The sequence below is a fragment of the Clytia hemisphaerica genome, unplaced genomic scaffold (genome assembly GCF_902728285.1).
Source record: "Clytia hemisphaerica strain Z4C2 unplaced genomic scaffold, Clytia hemisphaerica genome assembly, whole genome shotgun sequence".
Classification (NCBI taxonomy): Eukaryota; Metazoa; Cnidaria; class Hydrozoa; order Leptothecata; family Clytiidae; genus Clytia; species Clytia hemisphaerica.
This window is the reverse complement of record NW_027103803.1, coordinates 412,469-430,499: the sequence shown is the minus strand read 5'-3', so window position 1 is coordinate 430,499 and position 18,031 is coordinate 412,469. Positions and strand designations below refer to the sequence as shown.

Genomic DNA, 18,031 nt, shown 5'->3' with positions numbered 1-18,031 from the left:
AATTCCAGAGGGGTTTACAGCTGAAATTGCCTGGAATTTTCAGGGGGTTACAGCATTTCCAGCCACAGAGGGATGGACCTCCTCAACAGGGGGTATACGGTTTTTTTATGGAAAAGCCCAATGGACTCTCTTTCAATCAAACCTCTATAACCCGAATATCTCCAGAACTTGAACAAGTTTTATGATAACTGTATGATACAAACTAACATCCATTATAGCACCGGTATGATGAAAAATGCGTATTATAAACATCTCCAGTTTTAGAATTTAAAGCGAAGTAAAATGTTGTTGAATTTGCAGAAAAATAAATGTTTTGAATTGGTCCATGATTGAAGAAAACATGAAGTATTTTCATACACAGACATTAAGGTGAAATAAGTAAAAATATTCTTACATTTTCATAGTAGTGTCGGCTTTGAGTGATAATAAAGTGAACTGAAAATAAAGTAAAAAGTCTGAATAAAAACATTTCAAATAGTTAAAACGACCGCCTACACAAGTAGAGCGCAGAGCAACGACTTACAAATAATTATGTGCTCAAAATATTATAATTTTGTATCATCCAGTGTAAATTATTCAAAAATTAATTACAAACATATGGCATTGACGACTTGTAAATGTGTGAAAAGTAGGTGTGGTTTCAAAAAAACTTCTCTCAAAAAGATGAATTCAGAAAACGTCAGAGAAAAACAAAAACTGTATGAAGAGGAAGTAACTTCCAACTTTAAATAAAATGAAAAAGGGGATGAAAGGAATTGAAAAGAAATTGATATAAAAAGTTGCTCAGTGGCGAATAAAATCCATTCAATTTCATTTCGGCATATAAATAATATACAAAATTTTAACAAAATCTAAAAACCAACAAAAACACGCACAAAAAAGACATTTTCAAAACATTTCAGATTAAAACCAAAAAAGTCTCGAAAGAACCATTTAAGTCAACTTGTTTTAAATAAGAGGATTTCGCGAAAATCTGTATTCTAAACGTGCTTTGCTCAATTCTAACTAACATTCTTCGAATTTGACACGTTGTTTCAACGTTCATCTAACGTTATATGAGCGTACATCATTAGAAGAGCCCCCCCCCCCCCCAGCGGTAACTCTGATCACGATATCACACAATTTTTTGTCTTCAATCACGATCACGCAAATCAGCAAAAGAAATGGACAATCACGCATCCCTTTGAATATGACGCGCCTTATGTTGCAAAACTATATCATCTTGGCTTTCAATGAATTAGCTTTCGCTTCGATCAAAATGAAATTCTCGCTCAGTAATGGAATACTTTTTCGCTTAGATAAAAGTCAATTTTCTCGCTTAGATAAACTCACTTTTTCCGCTTGGATAAACTCACTTTTTTCGCTTGGATAAACTAATTTTTTTCGCTTAGATAAAAGTCAATTTTCTCGCTTAGATAAACTCACTTTTTTCGCTTAGATAAACTCACTTTTTTTCGCTTAGATAACCTCACTTTTTTCGCTTAGATAAAATATTCTTTTTCGCTTAGATGAAAGTCAATTTTCTCGCTTAGATAAACTCACTTTTCTCGCTTAGATAAACTCACTTTTTTCGCTTGGATAACCTCACTTTTTTCGCTTAGATAAAATATTTTTTTTCGCTTAGATGAAAGTCAATTTTTTCGCTTAGATAAACTCACTTTTTTCGCTTAGATAAACTCACTTTTTTTCGCTTAGATAACCTCACTTTTTTCGCTTAGATAAAATTTTTTTTTTCGCTTAGATGAAAGTCAATTTTCTCGCTTAGATAAACTCACTTTTCTCGCTTAGATAAAGTCACTTTTTTCGCTTGGATAACCTCACTTTTTTCGCTTAGATAAAATATTTTTTTTCGCTTAGATGAAAGTCAATTTTCTCGCTTAGATAAACTCACTTTTCTCGCTTAGATAAACTTACTTTTTTCGCTTAGATAAACTCACTTTTTTCGCTTAGATAAACTCACTTTTTTCGCTTAGATAAACTCTTTTTTTTCGCTTAGATAAACTCATTTTTTTCGCTTAGATAATAACTTTTTTTCGCTTTGATAGATTTACATTTTTTCGCTTAGATAAACTCATTTTTTTCGCTTAGATAATAACTTTTTTTCGCTTTGATAGATTCACATTTTTTCGCTTAGATAAAATCATTTTTTTCGCTTAGATAAACTCTTTTTTTTTCGCTAAAATAAACTCATTTTTTTCGCTTAGATAAACTTATTTTTTTCGCTTTGATAAACTCACTTTTTTCGCTTAGATAAACTGACTATTTCATCGCTTTAATAAACTCACATTTTTCGCACTGTTTTTTTTCGCTTTAACAAATTTTTTCATTGGCAGGCTTGTTCTCTGGTTGGTAGAGATTCACCATGCTGAATTTGAGCTCTGGCGAACGCCGTGTGGCCCGGCAATCGTCCTTACGGGAAGGTCTTGCGCTGTAATAAGTCCAATCCGACTTAAGGCAAAATCTAATCGGGCGCTGTGTCTTCAATTTTGGTACTACGTCTTAGATATTTTGCAGGCTTGTTTTCCATTTCGTAGAAATGCCTCACTGAGATTTTGACCGGCTGAAAACGCCGTACGGCCCGGCAATCGTCCTTAGGGGACGATCCTGCAGCGCACCTTTCGCTGCCCCATAGCTGGGTGACCGGTGACGGTGGAGTGATAAGATTTGGCATGCTTTCCCCCTCCGATATGCTTGATGTCTCCAGAAAGTTTCAAGCCGTGAAACCCACCCAGTCCGGCGCTAGGAGAGGGGGGTCATTTACGGTCCCGTAGCGCCCTCCTGTCAACTTTTCAGGACTTTGGACCTATGTTTTCGGAATCTACACCAAAAAAAACATGAAATATCAAAACCTTTAAAATTGTAAAGGTGACCCTGACCCGATTCGAGCTGGGGATCCCAAGTGCGTAAACCCAATACCATGGAAAGCACAGGTCGAAATCATATATCGACGCTGTGCCGACGAATCGAGATTCTATTCAGCGCGCAATCAACGAAGACAAAAGTAACCATGACAACCATCCAAGATCTTGGATGAAGTTCAAAGTTGATGTTTTTATTCCCGTTGTTGAAAACACAACTGAAAAAAGTCATCAATGCTTTTTAAAAAGAGTCGGTGATAGATCGTAACATAGGCCGTGTTCAGACCTAGGTTTAAAGTAATTATGTCCGCATGCCTCTTTTATATTCCTTTTGTATTTAACTGCACGCTCCTCATTAGTTAAACCAAAGTTTAAAAAGGAATCACCCTCTGGTTTAAAAAAAAGGTTTTTACGATTTCGTGACAGTTCTCTGAATAGGCTGCGTTTAGACCAACTGGCATTTGTAATTTGGCATTTGCTCATGAGGGATTCGATTTTAATAGCTTTTCCATTGTATTTTCTGTCATGGCATTTAAGGAATCGTCTTTTTAGAGTCATTACTGAAAAGGTGATTCCCTCAAGTTCAACTTTGACATATCAAACAATGGAAAGCATGGAATTTCTCAAAAACTGCAGTCATTAAGACTGAAACTTTTTGCCGTAGGGATAGCCTATGGCAAATCTTGCAAATTTTACAATCTATAGAAAGAACTGAATAAAAAACGTGCAAATACTTTAAAAAATCAAAAATGTAATTTTTTCTCTTTGTTTTGGTTCCTTTGTTTGATTTGAAATGCAAGAAAAGGGGATTCCTTTGCTCAAAATGGCATTTCAAATGCCAACGAAATGCCAACACGCTGGCATCATTAGGCATTTGACAAACCGAACAATTGCGTGGAACAATAGAATTCAAAAGAATACTGCAAGCAATTACAAATGCCAGGCTGGTCTAAACGCAGCCATAGACGAAATCAGAATTCGCAAGTGAAAAGCATGCTCCTTTTGTAAATTATGAAAGGAGAACGTGAAATTTATGACTTAGAGACGCTCGGAGCGTCTCTAGCAATTTAGGCAGTTAACGGGCTTTTAATGAGAATATCATGGATCGATGGACCCATACTCCGCATCAAAAACGAAGGAGATTCCTTTTTCCTCTCTTATGTAATCTATCTAAAAGATGAAATAGCAATTAAGTCGTTGCATTTCTTAATTCCCATATCAACTTACTACTCCTTAAGCCTTAAACTTAAACTTTCAGGTCTGAACACGACCATAAAGTCTGTCTATTATTTCGATTCAATTAAAGTGATATTTCCATAATTAATAGTTGAGTAATTACTGTTATACATTTGGGGATCATGTAAAAGATTTCTTTCGAAAGAAACTCACTTCAATTACACTTGGAGGTTTCTGGGGAATTCGTAAATAGTAAACTACAGGGTGTCCCTAATAAAAGTATCGAGTTTGAACATGCGATTGAGTAGAAAGTTTTAAGTGTGTATTCACAAAATTGTATTTTAAGCTCTCCCTCTTTTTTCTTTGTCATTACGTAACAATATGTGATGGAGAACGTTCTTATATTTTAGCGATAACACACACAAACTTTTTTACTCAATCGCATGTTCAAACTCGATACTTTTATTAGGGACACCCTGTACATACTGATACAGTCTGCTAGACATTAATAATGTAATATTTGCTCTTCATCTTTGATTCTTTCTACAGTGATTAGATTGACACATGCGCGATAAAATTTCTATTATTGATCTTCAGAGGTTAATATATTCCTTGAAAACTTAACCTCTGATACTCAGGGTATGAACCCAACGCCTTATACCACTGGGCCAACTTCAAGCCTTGCGCTGGCGAAATTTCTCAGGGGTGTCATTCCTTCGCTAGCTTGACTTGGTCCAGAGCTCATTAGGGACTCCTCAGAGTATATCTTGGTCTTGGTTGATGGTGTACGTCACCGCCAAGTCGTTCACGAGTTGTAGAAACGTCGCACTGCTTTCCATCACACCGGGGGCTCCGAGCTGGTCTGGTACGAGTTCTGAACCCCCTCTATAGCCTTTCCGTGAACTTTTCAGGACTTTGGACCACTTTTTTTGGAATCTACACCAAAAAAACATAAAATATCAAAACCTGGTCAAAAAGTACATCGAACCTGATCCGATTCGATCAGGGGATCCCCAGTGCGTGAACTTTGGACCACTGGGCTTACTGCTGGCCGAGCGCTGGGGTGTGAGGGCTTGTTAATGAGCTCTAAAGCACCCTTAGAGCATTCTTGAGGCTTGGCTAAAGGTGCAAAAGTAAAGCAGCACCACCCAAAAGCATAGCATAGCATTACTAACATCACTAGGAGAAAAACCTCCACCTCCGCTCCACGGCACCGGGAGTTCCCAGGGGGTCCCCCATCCAAGTACTATGCTTAACTTCCGTGATCTGACGAGAACAGGTGCTTTCATCCTGGTATGGACGTGAAGCATGCCTGGAGTGCTTTTTCTGGCTATTTGTACCTTGCTCAGAGCTGACTAAGCAGTCAGGCAAAGTTCTCCGGTGAGACCGACTAAATAGTCAGGCAAAGTTCCCCGGTGGGACCGATTGAGGCCTCTACAGCCCTCCACAGCCCCCGTAGCCTATCGGTCTCCTTCGGATACACTCTGCTTTGATCTCCCTCAAAGCCAGCACCCGCCGTCAGCCCTCCAAAGCTTTTAAAAGGCTTGGAAAGGCTTGGAAAGGCTTGAAACTTGGCGAAACTTGGTCAAAATTAGAAAAAAAGGACCTCTTTTAGGTACCAGCACAGACGGCCCCTGGGGGTCCTGGTCGGGGTTCCAGGGGGTTCAATTGGTGCCCATTGGTCAGGGGGGATGTGAGGGTACACGCTTGCACCGATGAGGGTCCTTCAAAAATCCTCAAAGTGTCTTCAAAAGCCGGCAAAAATTGCCGAAAATGACCTCCTTTGGGTACCAGCCCCGGTGGGACCAATTGAGGCCTCTACAGTCCCCCACAGCCCTTCGGACCGCTTCGGATACCCTCTGCCTTGCTTTCCCTTAAAGCCAGCACCCTCTATCAGTCATCCGAAGCCTTTAAAAGGCTTGGAAAGGCGGAAAGGCTTGAAAATTGGTCAAATTTGGAAAAAAAAAATAACCTCCTTTGGGTACCACCGTGGACGGCCCCTGGGGGTCCCAGCTGGTGTGCTGGGGGGGTCTGATCGGTGCTCACTGTTCAGGGGGATGTGATAGTACATGCCTGCACCGTTAGAGGTCGTTCAAATTTCCTCAAAGTGCCGTCAAAAGCCGAAAAAATTGCCAAAAATGTCCTTCTCAATTGAGACTGTTACACCCCTATCCCACCAGGAAAAATCGCCGCTGAGACCAATTGAGGGCTCTACAGCCCTCCACAGCCCCCAATAGTCCTTTGGACCCCTTTGGATACCCTCTGCCTTGCTCTCCTTCGAAGCCAGCACCCTCCATCAGTCATCCAAAGCCTTTAAAAGGCTTTGGAAAGGCGTGAAAAGGCTTTGGAAAGGCTTGAAAAGGCTTGAAAATTGGAAAAAATGAATTTCTTTCTCCAGGGGATTAAGGCGGGGTCAAAATGCTTGCAACGTCAGGGGGGTCTTGCAGTTACTCCTTGACACTATGTGGAGTAACTGCAATTTTGGACAATTTCTTCAGACACCACCACCTTTGCAGTTATTCCATAGTGTACTAACTGATTTAACCCTCAAAATTGGTGTATACCACCCCCAAAAATGCCACATTTGGCAATTTTTTCACTGTATTCCTCATTTTTGATACCATTTTACTGGGTACGTCCTATTAACGACCGTTCAAGAGTTAAATATCTCAATCATTTTCCAAGTTTGTTAAAATATCTTTCATGCCTTGATTGAAGAAAAAAATTTGTGATTTTTTTTTTGACTTTTGAAAAAAATGTTTTGAATTTTTTTGCTTCTGGAATTTTTAAAAACCTAAAACTTTAAGTGAAAAATTGAAAAATGTGCTCACTTAGTACACCTGGTTAAGAGGGATGTGAGGGTACACGCCTGCATCAGTGTGGGTTCTTCAAAATTCCTCAAAGTATCGTCAAAAGCCGGCAAAACTCGCTCCGTGGACCGATTTCGGGGCCTCCCGGACAGCAAACGGGGGTTCCCAAACGGCCCCCGGACCTAAGCCAGAAAGGGTGACACACATGCTTTGCATATCGACCGGTTTGGATGTCTGGGGTATCCTGGAAGTCTCGCTATAAAGGGATTTCCGCATGCCCAAAAATCGCCATTTTGACCCGCTGGAAGGCCCTTTCCGGGTCAGGAACAGGCCACCGGGGTTCGTACGGGTCGGGACCGATGCCCTGCGTCCATCCCAGCCCATCAGAACATTAAAGAAGGCCGTCCGGCTTCAAGCGTGCCTTAAAACCGGAGATTTAGAAAGTTGGTATTAAAGGTTTTCCGGATTCGTTCCGGACTTTCACGGACCTTCGGAAGGCCCAGCCGGGCTAGAATGGTCGAAGGTACCCTTCTGCTTTGTTCTCAGACCGTTTTCAACGTTAAGGAAGGCTTACAGGACTTTTGGGGGCCAAACAGACCGAGCTATGGTTACGGTACTCTTAAAAATGGCATTTCCGGAATTTCCTGAGCCGGGAAAAGCCGGTATAATATCCCAAACGACCCAAATCGCCGGTCTTTATGCCCGAACATCTTTTCCACTTTTCAAGTTCATTATAACAAGCCTTGGGGGCCTTGCAGAAGCCTCCAAGGGTTTCAGAAAGTCACGAGTTCCGGAGGTTTGCCAGGGAGTTCCGGAGGGGTCCGAAAAGTCCGGAACACCCAAATTGGGTCGGGCCACACCTAAGGAAGGTGTGGTATACATATGAAGCACAACAGACTAGTGGTTGGTGAACTACGGTCGATAGACCGTCTGGCTACTTTGGCTTACTTCCCAATTCTATGCTACACGCCCTACTTTGAGTGACTGTGACGTCATTTTAAGGCTTTCAAATATAGACGCGAGTTTGTAGGAAAAGTGAGTTTATCAAAGCGAGAAAGTTGACTTTTATCTAAGCGAAAAAAATTGAGTTTATCTAAGCAAGAAAATTGACTTTTATCTAAGCGAAAAAAACAACAATCGCAAAATTGCGACTTTAAATATTTCCTTGAAAATGAAGGTCATTATTGGCATATACTAGCAAGTAGTTGCCAGTAAGAATACCCCGCAGAGCTTCCTTTCGAAATATCCCTAAGTAAGCAAAATAACGCATGTGTAGATTTTAAATTCGTTTTATCGATAAAATATAAGTCGGAGGAAGAAAGCTTGGCTTCAACTTTACTTTTGAGATGACATGGGATAGACGGTCGCTCACATCTCAAAAAGAGAAGTTATCGCTCACATATTATCACAGTGAAAACGCCGAAAATTCTGAAATTGATTTGATTCTTATAAAGTAGACACTTATAATAAAAATAAATATGCTCATCTTTTTCGCCATACTTTGTTTACTTTGTAAGAACTAATTACAGAAAGATATATTGCCTTCAATCAAGAGTTAGTGATTTGATTCTTATAAAGTAGATGCTTACAATAAAAATAAATATGCTCGTTTTTCGCCATCCTTTGTTTACTTTCTAATAACTAATTACCGAAAGGCATATTGCTTTCTCAATCAAGAGTTATTGATTTGATTCTTATAAAGTAGATGCATATAATAAAAATAAATATGCTCATTTTTTTCGCTATCCTTTGTTTACTTTCTAATAACTAATTACCGAAAGATATATTGCCTTCAATCAAGAGTTATTGATTTGATTCTTATAAAGAAAATGCTTATAATAACGATAAATATGCTCATCTTTTTTGCCATCCTTTGTTTACTTTGTAATAACTAATTACCAAAAGATACATTGCCTTCAATCAAGAGTTATTGATTTGATTCTTATAAAGAAAATGCTTATAATAAAGATAAATATGCTCATCTTTTTCGCCATCCTTTGTTTACTTTCTAATAACTAATTACCGAAAGATACATTGCCTTCAATCAAGAGTTATTGATTTGATTCTTATAAAGAAAATGCTTATAATAAAGATAAATATGCTCATCTTTTTCGCCATCCTTTGTTTACTTTCTAATAACTAATTACCGAAAGATATATTGCCTTCAATCAAGAGTTATTGATTTGATTCTTATAAAGAAAATGCTTATAATAACGATAAATATGCTCATCTTTTTTGCCATCCTTTGTTTACTTTGTAATAACTAATTACCAAAAGATACATTGCCTTCAATCAAGAGTTATTGATTTGATTCTTATAAAGAAAATGCTTATAATAAAGATAAATATGCTCATCTTTTTCGCCATCCTTTGTTTACTTTCTAATAACTAATTACCGAAAGATACATTACCTTCAATCAAGAGTTATTGATTTGATTCTTATAAAGAAAATGCTTATAATAAAGATAAATATGCTCATCTTTTTCGCCATCCTTTGTTTACTTTCTAATAACTAATTACCGAAAGATACATTACCTTCAATCAAGAGTTATTGATTTGATTCTTATAAAGAAAATGCTTATAATAAAGATAAATATGCTCATCTTTTTCGCCATCCTTTGTTTACTTTCTAATAACTAATTACCGAAAGATACATTGCCTTCAATCAAGAGTTATTGATTTGATTCTTATAAAGTAGATGCTTATAATAAAAAGAAATATGCTCATCTTTTTCGCCATACTTTGTTTACTTTGTAAGAACTAATTACCGATAGGTATATTGCCTTCAATCTTATAAAGTACCAAGTAGCAACAAAAGAGATATCGCATTTACTTTCTTTAGGCGCTAAAACGGGCGTCAGTCAGGGCGTACGGAAGGCGTTTTGACATCAGAACCTGAAGAAAGCCTAGTCCCTTTTAACAAATATTTCCCTTTTGGAAAACGGGAAATATTTAATTAGTTTATCTAAGCGAAAAAAGTGACTTTATCTAAGCGAAAAAAGTGAGTTTATCTAAGCGAAAAAAGTGAGTTTATCTAAGCGAGAAAAGTGAGTTTATCTAAGCGAGAAAATTGACTTTTATCTAAACGAAAAAAATTATTTTATCTAAGCGAAAAAAGTGAGTTTATCTAAGCGAAAAAAGTGATTTTATCTAAGCGAGAAAAATTGACTTTTATCTAAGCGAAAAAAGTGAGTTTATCTAAGCGAAAAAAGTGAGTTTATCTAAGCGAGAAAATTGACTTTTATCTAAGCGAAAAAGTATTCCATTACTGAGCGAGAATTTCATTTTGATCGAAGCGAAAGCTAATTTATTGAAAGCCAAGATGATATAGTTTTGCAACATAAGGCGCGTCATATTTGAAAAGTCCAAATCACGTATCTCGGCTCAAAAATCGTTCAAAACACGATCACATATTGACCTCTCTCTTGACAATCACGCATCCCTTTGAAAAAATTTCCAAATCACGTAATCACGCTGCAAAAAAGTCCCTATCACGTCATCACGAAAACCGCTCGGGGGCCTCTTAAAACGTTGAAACAGCGTTATGTGTCAGCGGTGTCAGCTCGCTCACAATAAAGAAGTGCGTCAAGAATTCATCTGATGATTAATGTCCTCAGAGCCCGCATTACTTGTATCCGCCTCTTCAATAGCAACAGTGTCTGTATTTTCACATCCTCCACCATTATTATCATGCTCCATTTCCAAAGTCTCATTTTCAGTTCTCATACTTTCACTTTCGTTATCACCACCAGCCTCGTTTTCACTCTCTTCACTCTCCCCAGCTTCTTCTTCTTCATCGGTGACTGTTTCCCATGATCCTTCATCAAACTCATCATCCTCTCCCGCTCCCCCTTCTTCGTTTTGATGTCGGAGGTTGATAGCGCGCACCGTTTCTTGTAATGTTTCGAGAGGGTCTTCTGGTAGAGGTTCATCTCCTACAAAACAGAGTACACAAATGTCAAATACCTTTATACACCGGTCCTAACTTAGCGCCGGCCTCTTTTACGCCAGCTCTTATAACACCAAAGCCTAATTTCTTAATTTTTTAACAAGGCCCTAGCCTGTTAGACGAACATTTTTTATCGCATTTTTGGGAAGGTACTGGCTAGACCGGCCCTGATTTAATTCCGATTCCGATTCCTTAAGCCGGCCCTTATTACGCCAGTGACGAAAAATAACGTCGATAAGGGCCATCGTAAAAAGGGCCGATCAGGTTTTTCAAACGACAAAACTTTTTCACCTAATGCTGAGAACTTATCCTAGGCTTTTTTTATAAGAACGTCCAAAATTTTTGAAACCTTAAAGCCTGAAAGTGTTCTTAAGATGCTCTTTATTTTTTATACGAACAAACTATATAAGAACATAAAGCTTCGATTTCCAAAATATTACGAACCAGTTAAAAACATTAAAGGCTTTGCGGACTCTGGTGAAAATGGTGAAATAAGAACGTTTTTAGGCTTAAAAATGAAACCTTTTAAACTCAAAAAGTTAAGAATATCCCAAGGCCTCAAAAATTTTGGATGTTCTTATAAAAAAAGTGTAAGACGCGAATGGTGACAAGAATAATGAATCACGAACCTCCTATCCTGGTGGTGTTGTAACCTCCACATTTCAAACACTTCAAACCGACCACGTGGAAAGCAGTCAAACTCTCCTGAAACAAAAGAACAAGTGGAATATAAGGAAAATACGCTTTGAAGCTGATACTTTAATCGGATAAATTTTCACTAGATTTAACTTCGCGTTTTCGCAAATCTTTGTCATTTTCGTAAAAATAAAATCGCGAAAGCGCGGCCTGAGATCGCAGAATCGCGAAATTCTCATGGAACGAAAGACTGAAAAACACTGTAAATGAGTTACTTATGACGTTTACAGCCTACTTTCAACAAATCTTTTCGCCTAAGAAAATTTCCCGATTTTTTGGCTCATGAAATTATATCTCGCGAAAATTAATCAGATTATATTCTTATAACAGAGTTACCACCACACCATTTATACACTGAGACCCGAGGAGCGACGACAACCGGGTGAAAAAAAAACAAAAACAAATGAAAATGAGGCATTCTATTGGCCGAGCATTATAATCTATAATGCAACGATAGATGAATATTGTAGTACTGGAATAATTCATTTGAGAATGTAATATAAATACCTCTCTGCAGTCTCGACATAAGACCTAAAAAGAAACAAAGCCGTTAATATAACCGACAAAGTAAGTGTATGGAAGACTAAAAAATTCTATGGAGGTTCGAAACCATGAACAAACAGACATATTTTGAATTAGCTTTTCCTAGGTCTTACCTTTAGAACTTCGTTTACTGGAAAAATACTTTACAAAACAAATATTCCCGGGCAATTATAATAATTTCTAGCTTCTCTCTAAAGACCAGGTTTTCAAACTTTGCTATGACCACTGCAATACTATGCAAGTCAAATAACCCCCCCCCCGTGCAATGTCACATTTGACTATACACTTTCAAAGATTAGCTCTAGTTTAGACGGCCCACTTTTTGCCCTGCCTATTCTAATTGTAAATTAAAGTGGGCATAAAGTGGGCTGTCTAAAGTCAATGTATAGCCCTCTTTTGAAGTCAATGCCATGTCTTCTTTCAACCTTCTTCAAGCAAAGATTTTAACTACCAACTTTGCACCCACTTTTCTGCCTACTCTAACAATTAGAATAGGCAGGGCAGAAAGTCGGCCGTCTAAACTAGAGCTTAGTGATTAATTTTCATATTATAGACATGCAGAATACGGAAAAAAGAAGGCCGAAACTCACGTTCACTTTGTAATTTTGGTATATGAGTGGCATGGGCGTTTCCGAAATTTCCTTATCCAATAATGCCCAATATCCAGACATGTCTTCAAGGGAACGGTTACAAATGGGACAATTGATCTTGCTGAGAAAGAAAAAAAGTTGAGTTGAGTTAAGTCGCTTGCAAACTTTATTGGCAGTCGAACAGAGATCCTTGGGACCACTTCTTCCTTCCCTAGACTTAAGGGGACGTAACATTTCAGTTTGAGCACCAGTTGTTAACTAACTTTAACATCCATTATCGGCGATCCAAAAAATATCTGCAATCTGATTGGTTAAAAAGAGTACAATATATCTTGTATTTTACATGTAAAGATATAAATTGACGAAAAGATGTTGTTGCATTGTAGCGGTAGAAGCAATCTAACGTCACTTTGCACTACAAAAGTGCCCTGCGCTTTTTTCTAACACAAAAGTGCATTTTTTGGGTCACCGATAAACCAGTTATCAGACATTTGCTCGTACAATATGGAAATATTTCACTCGTTCCGGATTTTCCGTATATTTTCCTCGCCTAAAGGCTCGAAAAGTATTGTACGAAAATATCTCGGAACTCGTAAAATATTTCTCATATTGTACTCGCAACTGTCCGATAACTATTACTTATTTCTGATATACTCAATTGTGTATTTGAGCGGAAAAGATGCAATCAACCATTAAAAAAAGGTATCTTCAGAAATACTAATGTTAGAATGACAATGAAATTGGCAAAAAAAATTACCCGTGCTGTAGCATGCTTCGATAACATTCGTAATGCAATACGTGAGAACATTGCGGGATGTGCAAAACCTTTCGTGATGTGTGTAAGTACTGCATGAGAAATGTTGAAAAGGTTATTTATTAAACTGTGTAAGGGACATGTACATTTTTTTCTGGATTCAGAGTTTGCCAACCAACCTGGTCCGAAAACTGGCCTATCAAGGGTTAATGGAAATGTCACCTATTAAGACTATCTTCGCGTTAATTTCAAGAATTTTGAAGCATAAAATAAACTAAAATTCTTCAGGAATAACGTTACGAGAATTTTCTTTGTTGGAGTTTCACCTTAAAAAGGACATGAGCTATTTCATTAATCTCTTTTTTCAAATTAGAAAAGGGAAACAAGGTCTTTTGTGGGAAAGGGTGATGAAAAGTGAATGTTTACCTCTAGACAGACAGGACAATTCTGTTTGGAAGAATCCGCTAAACACTGAAAATCGAAGAAAGTTATTAATACAAATGTTCAGTGTTCCAAGCAAAGTTTTTTTGTCGAAATGGACAAATTAGCAAAGATTTTTTAGATAAACAAGTCTCTTTTTGTACCTCGCCGAGATGAAAATCCGTTTTAAACAGGAACTTTATACTTAAAAAGCTATACAAGAATCTACTAGTGCTCCTAGGTCCCTACTGGTTGTACACATTCATGAGCGTGGCATATTTCTGTAATGACCATACAAGGAGCGATGGCCAAGAGGTCAAGGCGTCATCGGTAAAAACCAGGGGTTCATAGTTCGAATTCCCGCACCTTCCTGTGTCCCCTTCTGTTAACAGGTAGCCGAGCAAGCTGGCTTTGGATGCCGTGAAAAACAATCGATAGACTGTCTAAAAGTCTTAGCGTAAGTTGTTCTTACAACGACATTCCTTAACCCTTCTTTAGAGTTTGGAATAATAGAAAGGTCAAAATCACTGATTGAAACTTATTCGTTGCTTATAGCGGTCACAGAGGAAAAATCTTTTTCAATCAGTGATTCTAATGATCCTGTTATTCCAATCTCTAAAGAAGCGTATTGGAATTATATGAAGGACAATCAAGTGCGTAGTAGTAAAAGCGGTGTCGGGAAAAGGACTTTGACGGAAAAAAGGGCTCCATACTGCTCCATACCTTGTGAGAGTCTTTAATGCCGATTCCGATACACATATTGCAAATGTCGCAATGGTAAAAGTTTTCTGATCCTCCAACTCTGTAAGAATAATTAAAGAACGAATGACAATTTCTCATTTATAAAATTACTGAACCAGTGTGAACCAGAAATGGTTGTTTAAAGAAATCTCAAAACATCTTGCTTGAAATTATAACCTATTATACTGTATTACTTATATTACTTTTTAGGCGTACAAACTTTCACAAGCAGAAACTTTCGCGAGGTCCGAAAATCGCGAAATTTACTTTCCCGAATTTGACGAAAAAATCTTCGCGAACCAAAACGTAAAAATGAAAATTTTCACATGAAAAAATAGCTTAGAGACAAATACTTCTTGAATTGGCTTGAAACTTTTGTCCTTAGGCTTTAACAGGCATAAATGTTACATTTTATTCAAAGTTTGAAGTTTTACAATTTCTTATTTGTGAAGGATTTTTCGCGATCATGAACTTTTGCGAGTAGCTCTTAAGAATTTTCAAAGACATTTACTTTTGCGAAAAAGGCAAAAATTCGCGGAAAAGGCGAAAGTTTCTGCCAGCGAAAGTTTGTACGCCTAAAGTTTTTATTAAGAATTATTCCTACCTAAACCCTTAGGTAGTTAAAAGCGATGAGAGACCTACCTACAAATACCGCAACCTTCACAGTGAAACTGTTTTTTGTCAACATCATCGAACAAACGACAAGTCAGACAAGTGTACCTCCCGAACAAAATGCCACATTCTTCACAATTCCTTTGCACCTGAAATAAAAAAAGAAAAAAGGAGGGTGAAGTTATTTTTCCAAACCACTTGCTTTATTTGGATTTTGTTATGTTACGTAACTTTCGCAATTATGGAAGCAAACATTCGATTAGTGTAAGGGTTCATCTCTACAGATTCGAACGTTTGGCTTCAATAATGGCAGAAATTACGTAACCTAACAAAATATGAAAACTCTCTATACTCATCTTGTTTTAAAAATGATCCATCTAAAAAAAGCTGTTAATGCATCTAGTGGAAATCATATAAACGGCTTACCTTACGGGATAGAGCTTACCAATAAATAATCGCAGTATTAATAAGTTTTTAATCCGAATTGAATATTAAAATCCATTTGCTTTAATTGTAGACTCACTTTTGCTACCAGATGCAAACCATTTTCAAGAGAATCAGTCTAATTATGCTGATATGGTTTCCACATGGTAGGAAAAAAGGGCACTCACTTATTAAAGCGAATGGGCTCTTACAAAAAATGTTCGTATATGGGGGTGGAGGATATAGTGTCCAAAATTTGACTTGTCCGGGGGGTAAACTTGCTCTGTTTGGGGGTAATTTGCTCTGTTTGAGGGTAATTTTGAGTGTCCAGGGGTTCAACTAATGTTTGTCTGGGGGGTTAGACCTGCTGTTCCGGGGACTCAAAAGTCACAATGTCCGGGGGGGGGGTAAATTTTATATATCCTCCACCCCCATATTCAAATTTTTTCTGGAAAAGTCAAATGGGATTTAAGTTACATCACTAATGGGAAAATATTTAAAGGGTATATGATTCAGATCTAAAAATTCCAAACCTTTTGTTTAGTTTTACATTGTAAACAAACAATTTGTTCCACTTCTCTACGGTTTAATGTGTGTCCTTCATTCTCATCATGACAGATACGACATCCATACTCTTTGTTACAACAAGGTGATACCATGAAACACTTGCGTTGGTAATGTTGACAGTTACTTTCTGTTGACCCCATAATTTTCCTTTTTTAATTGACTTTCTTTTTTCTCAATTTTTTTAAACACTATAAAATAAAAAGAAACAGGAGTGTGAAATCTCAATTTTGGTCTCTACGAATAACTTTATTATGTTACAAAATGTTGCGTTCATTGACCTTATGCTCCTTGTTTTTGCTATACAATATTAATTAATTGCAGTGGTCTAAGCCAAGTTTTTCATCTCAGACAGAATATAGACTCAACACGACAAATCAGTCAGATTTTTAATATTTTGCTGAATTTTTCTAAATTGGAAAAGTTTCTTTGCTAGGATGGAAATCCGCCTGAGACGGAAGAACTACAAATACTCTAATTGTACATGAGGCGAGACCAATTTGATTTGTTGTTCTACGGGCCCAACCGACCCTATTTTTGCTAAAGTCAAACAATTAATAATACAACAATTTCCACTATAATGTATTAAATACACACTAATTATTTGTAAGAATTAAATTCGAATAAAGCTGAAAATTAATTCAAGAAATTGAAAAATTTAGAAAATCAAGCATTCCATACACTAAAAATTTTATTATGATCTTAATCGAAGATAAAAAAGTGATTTTTTGATCCAGAAATTTTTTGGAAAATATTTTCGGTACTTTACGAACCCTGATAAATGAAAAGTTTATTCTTATTTTACCGACCGACCGACCGACCCATATTTTTCTAACGATCTGCCCGTAGAACAACATATTAAATTGGTCTCACTTAAGAAGGGTTAGAAACAAAGTAATTTGAATCAGGCTGGAAAGGAAATAAAAAATCAAGTAGTAAATAAGAATTATCTTTACAATAACAAAATGAAGAGAATAAGTTTAAAAAAGTTTGAATAAAAGTTTCCCATCAACCATATCTAATCACTAACTAACCAATCCCAAGAAATCATCCATAAGAGTTCCAATGGCAAAAATATCATTTGCGTCGACTCTGGTACCAACAATTTTGAGACGGATCTCATCATCTTGTTGTATAACAACTTCTTCATCTTTTGTTTTGTAGCATGGTGGATTTGAATTTGGATCAAATTCCATATCTGGTGGGATGGAATGTCGAGAAATGAAACATGACAAAGGTCCAATTTCTGTGAAAAGTCCTGCTTTATTTACCTGCGTAACAACTGCCTCTAAAACTTCTCCTTTGAACGGTCTGAAAACAATAGCTTTATATTTGACCGGGTAAACAACAAAACCACGGCCTGGTTGAATGTGACCTGCTCCGATATTATCAATCGTGGTAACAGCAATAACAAAGCCATATTTTCCTGTGCATGTCCCTTCAACTTCTGTAAAAAGTTTTTGTTTCACTGTCTGCAAAAGAGTTGGTCCAAAGTAACGAGGATGCAAAAGAATTTCGTGATCCAAGGAAATATGATAAAACATTTTTTAATTCTATACTTTTTTCCTACAAAAGTGTAATGTGGTGTTTAAGATTAAATTGATTAAATGATCCCAAACTATTCAAATGGGTCATACTATGCCAATGGCTTCAGATGAAATATTATTATAAAGGCTGCATTGCATTAAATAAATGGTATTCCAAAATGGGACTAAATGAAAACAAGCTACATGCTGAATGGACCTACCTTAGGCTAATGTAATAAGAAAATAGAATAAATGAAAAGAATAAGTAAGAAAATTCAAAATGAAAAATCATAAAAATATAATACCAATCGCGAGAAATACTGACAGAACAGGACAGAAGGGAATTTCCCTAAATACAAAATTCTGATTT

At 37.1% G+C, this 18,031-nt stretch overlaps 2 protein-coding genes across 5 annotated transcripts in view; both read right to left on the bottom strand.

Annotated features, from left to right (window-relative positions):
* Positions 1-18,031, bottom strand: part of LOC136806345 (ATP-dependent Clp protease proteolytic subunit-like) — a 284,569-nt gene that overhangs the window by 219,645 nt on the left and 46,893 nt on the right. Inside the window, exons 2-10 of one of the 4 annotated variants that reach the window (XM_067062909.1) lie at positions 16,105-16,326; positions 15,179-15,297; positions 14,519-14,597; positions 13,802-13,846; positions 13,379-13,467; positions 12,622-12,742; positions 11,996-12,019; positions 11,422-11,497; positions 9,875-10,778 (exon numbers count right to left, since the gene is read on the bottom strand). The exons of the other annotated variants lie outside the window; for them this stretch is intronic. Of the exons in view, the coding sequence (XP_066919010.1) occupies positions 10,429-10,778; positions 11,422-11,497; positions 11,996-12,019; positions 12,622-12,742; positions 13,379-13,467; positions 13,802-13,846; positions 14,519-14,597; positions 15,179-15,297; positions 16,105-16,278 (1,077 nt within the window). The 5' untranslated portion in view covers positions 16,279-16,326 and the 3' untranslated portion in view covers positions 9,875-10,428. Of the gene's footprint in view, positions 1-9,874; positions 10,779-11,421; positions 11,498-11,995; positions 12,020-12,621; positions 12,743-13,378; positions 13,468-13,801; positions 13,847-14,518; positions 14,598-15,178; positions 15,298-16,104; positions 16,327-18,031 lie in introns of those variants that run through there. 4 annotated transcript variants of the gene reach the window in all.
* LOC136806371 (DNA-directed RNA polymerase II subunit RPB7) lies at positions 17,161-17,679 on the bottom strand. The gene has a single exon (XM_067062934.1). The coding sequence runs from the start codon at positions 17,677-17,679 to the stop codon at positions 17,161-17,163; it is 519 nt and encodes a 172-aa protein (XP_066919035.1).

What these genes read in the sequence shown, in the direction of transcription:
- LOC136806371 (XM_067062934.1), bottom strand. Translation starts at nt 17,679, where the DNA reads ATGTTTTATCATATTTCCTTGGATCACGAAATTCTTTTGCATCCTCGT.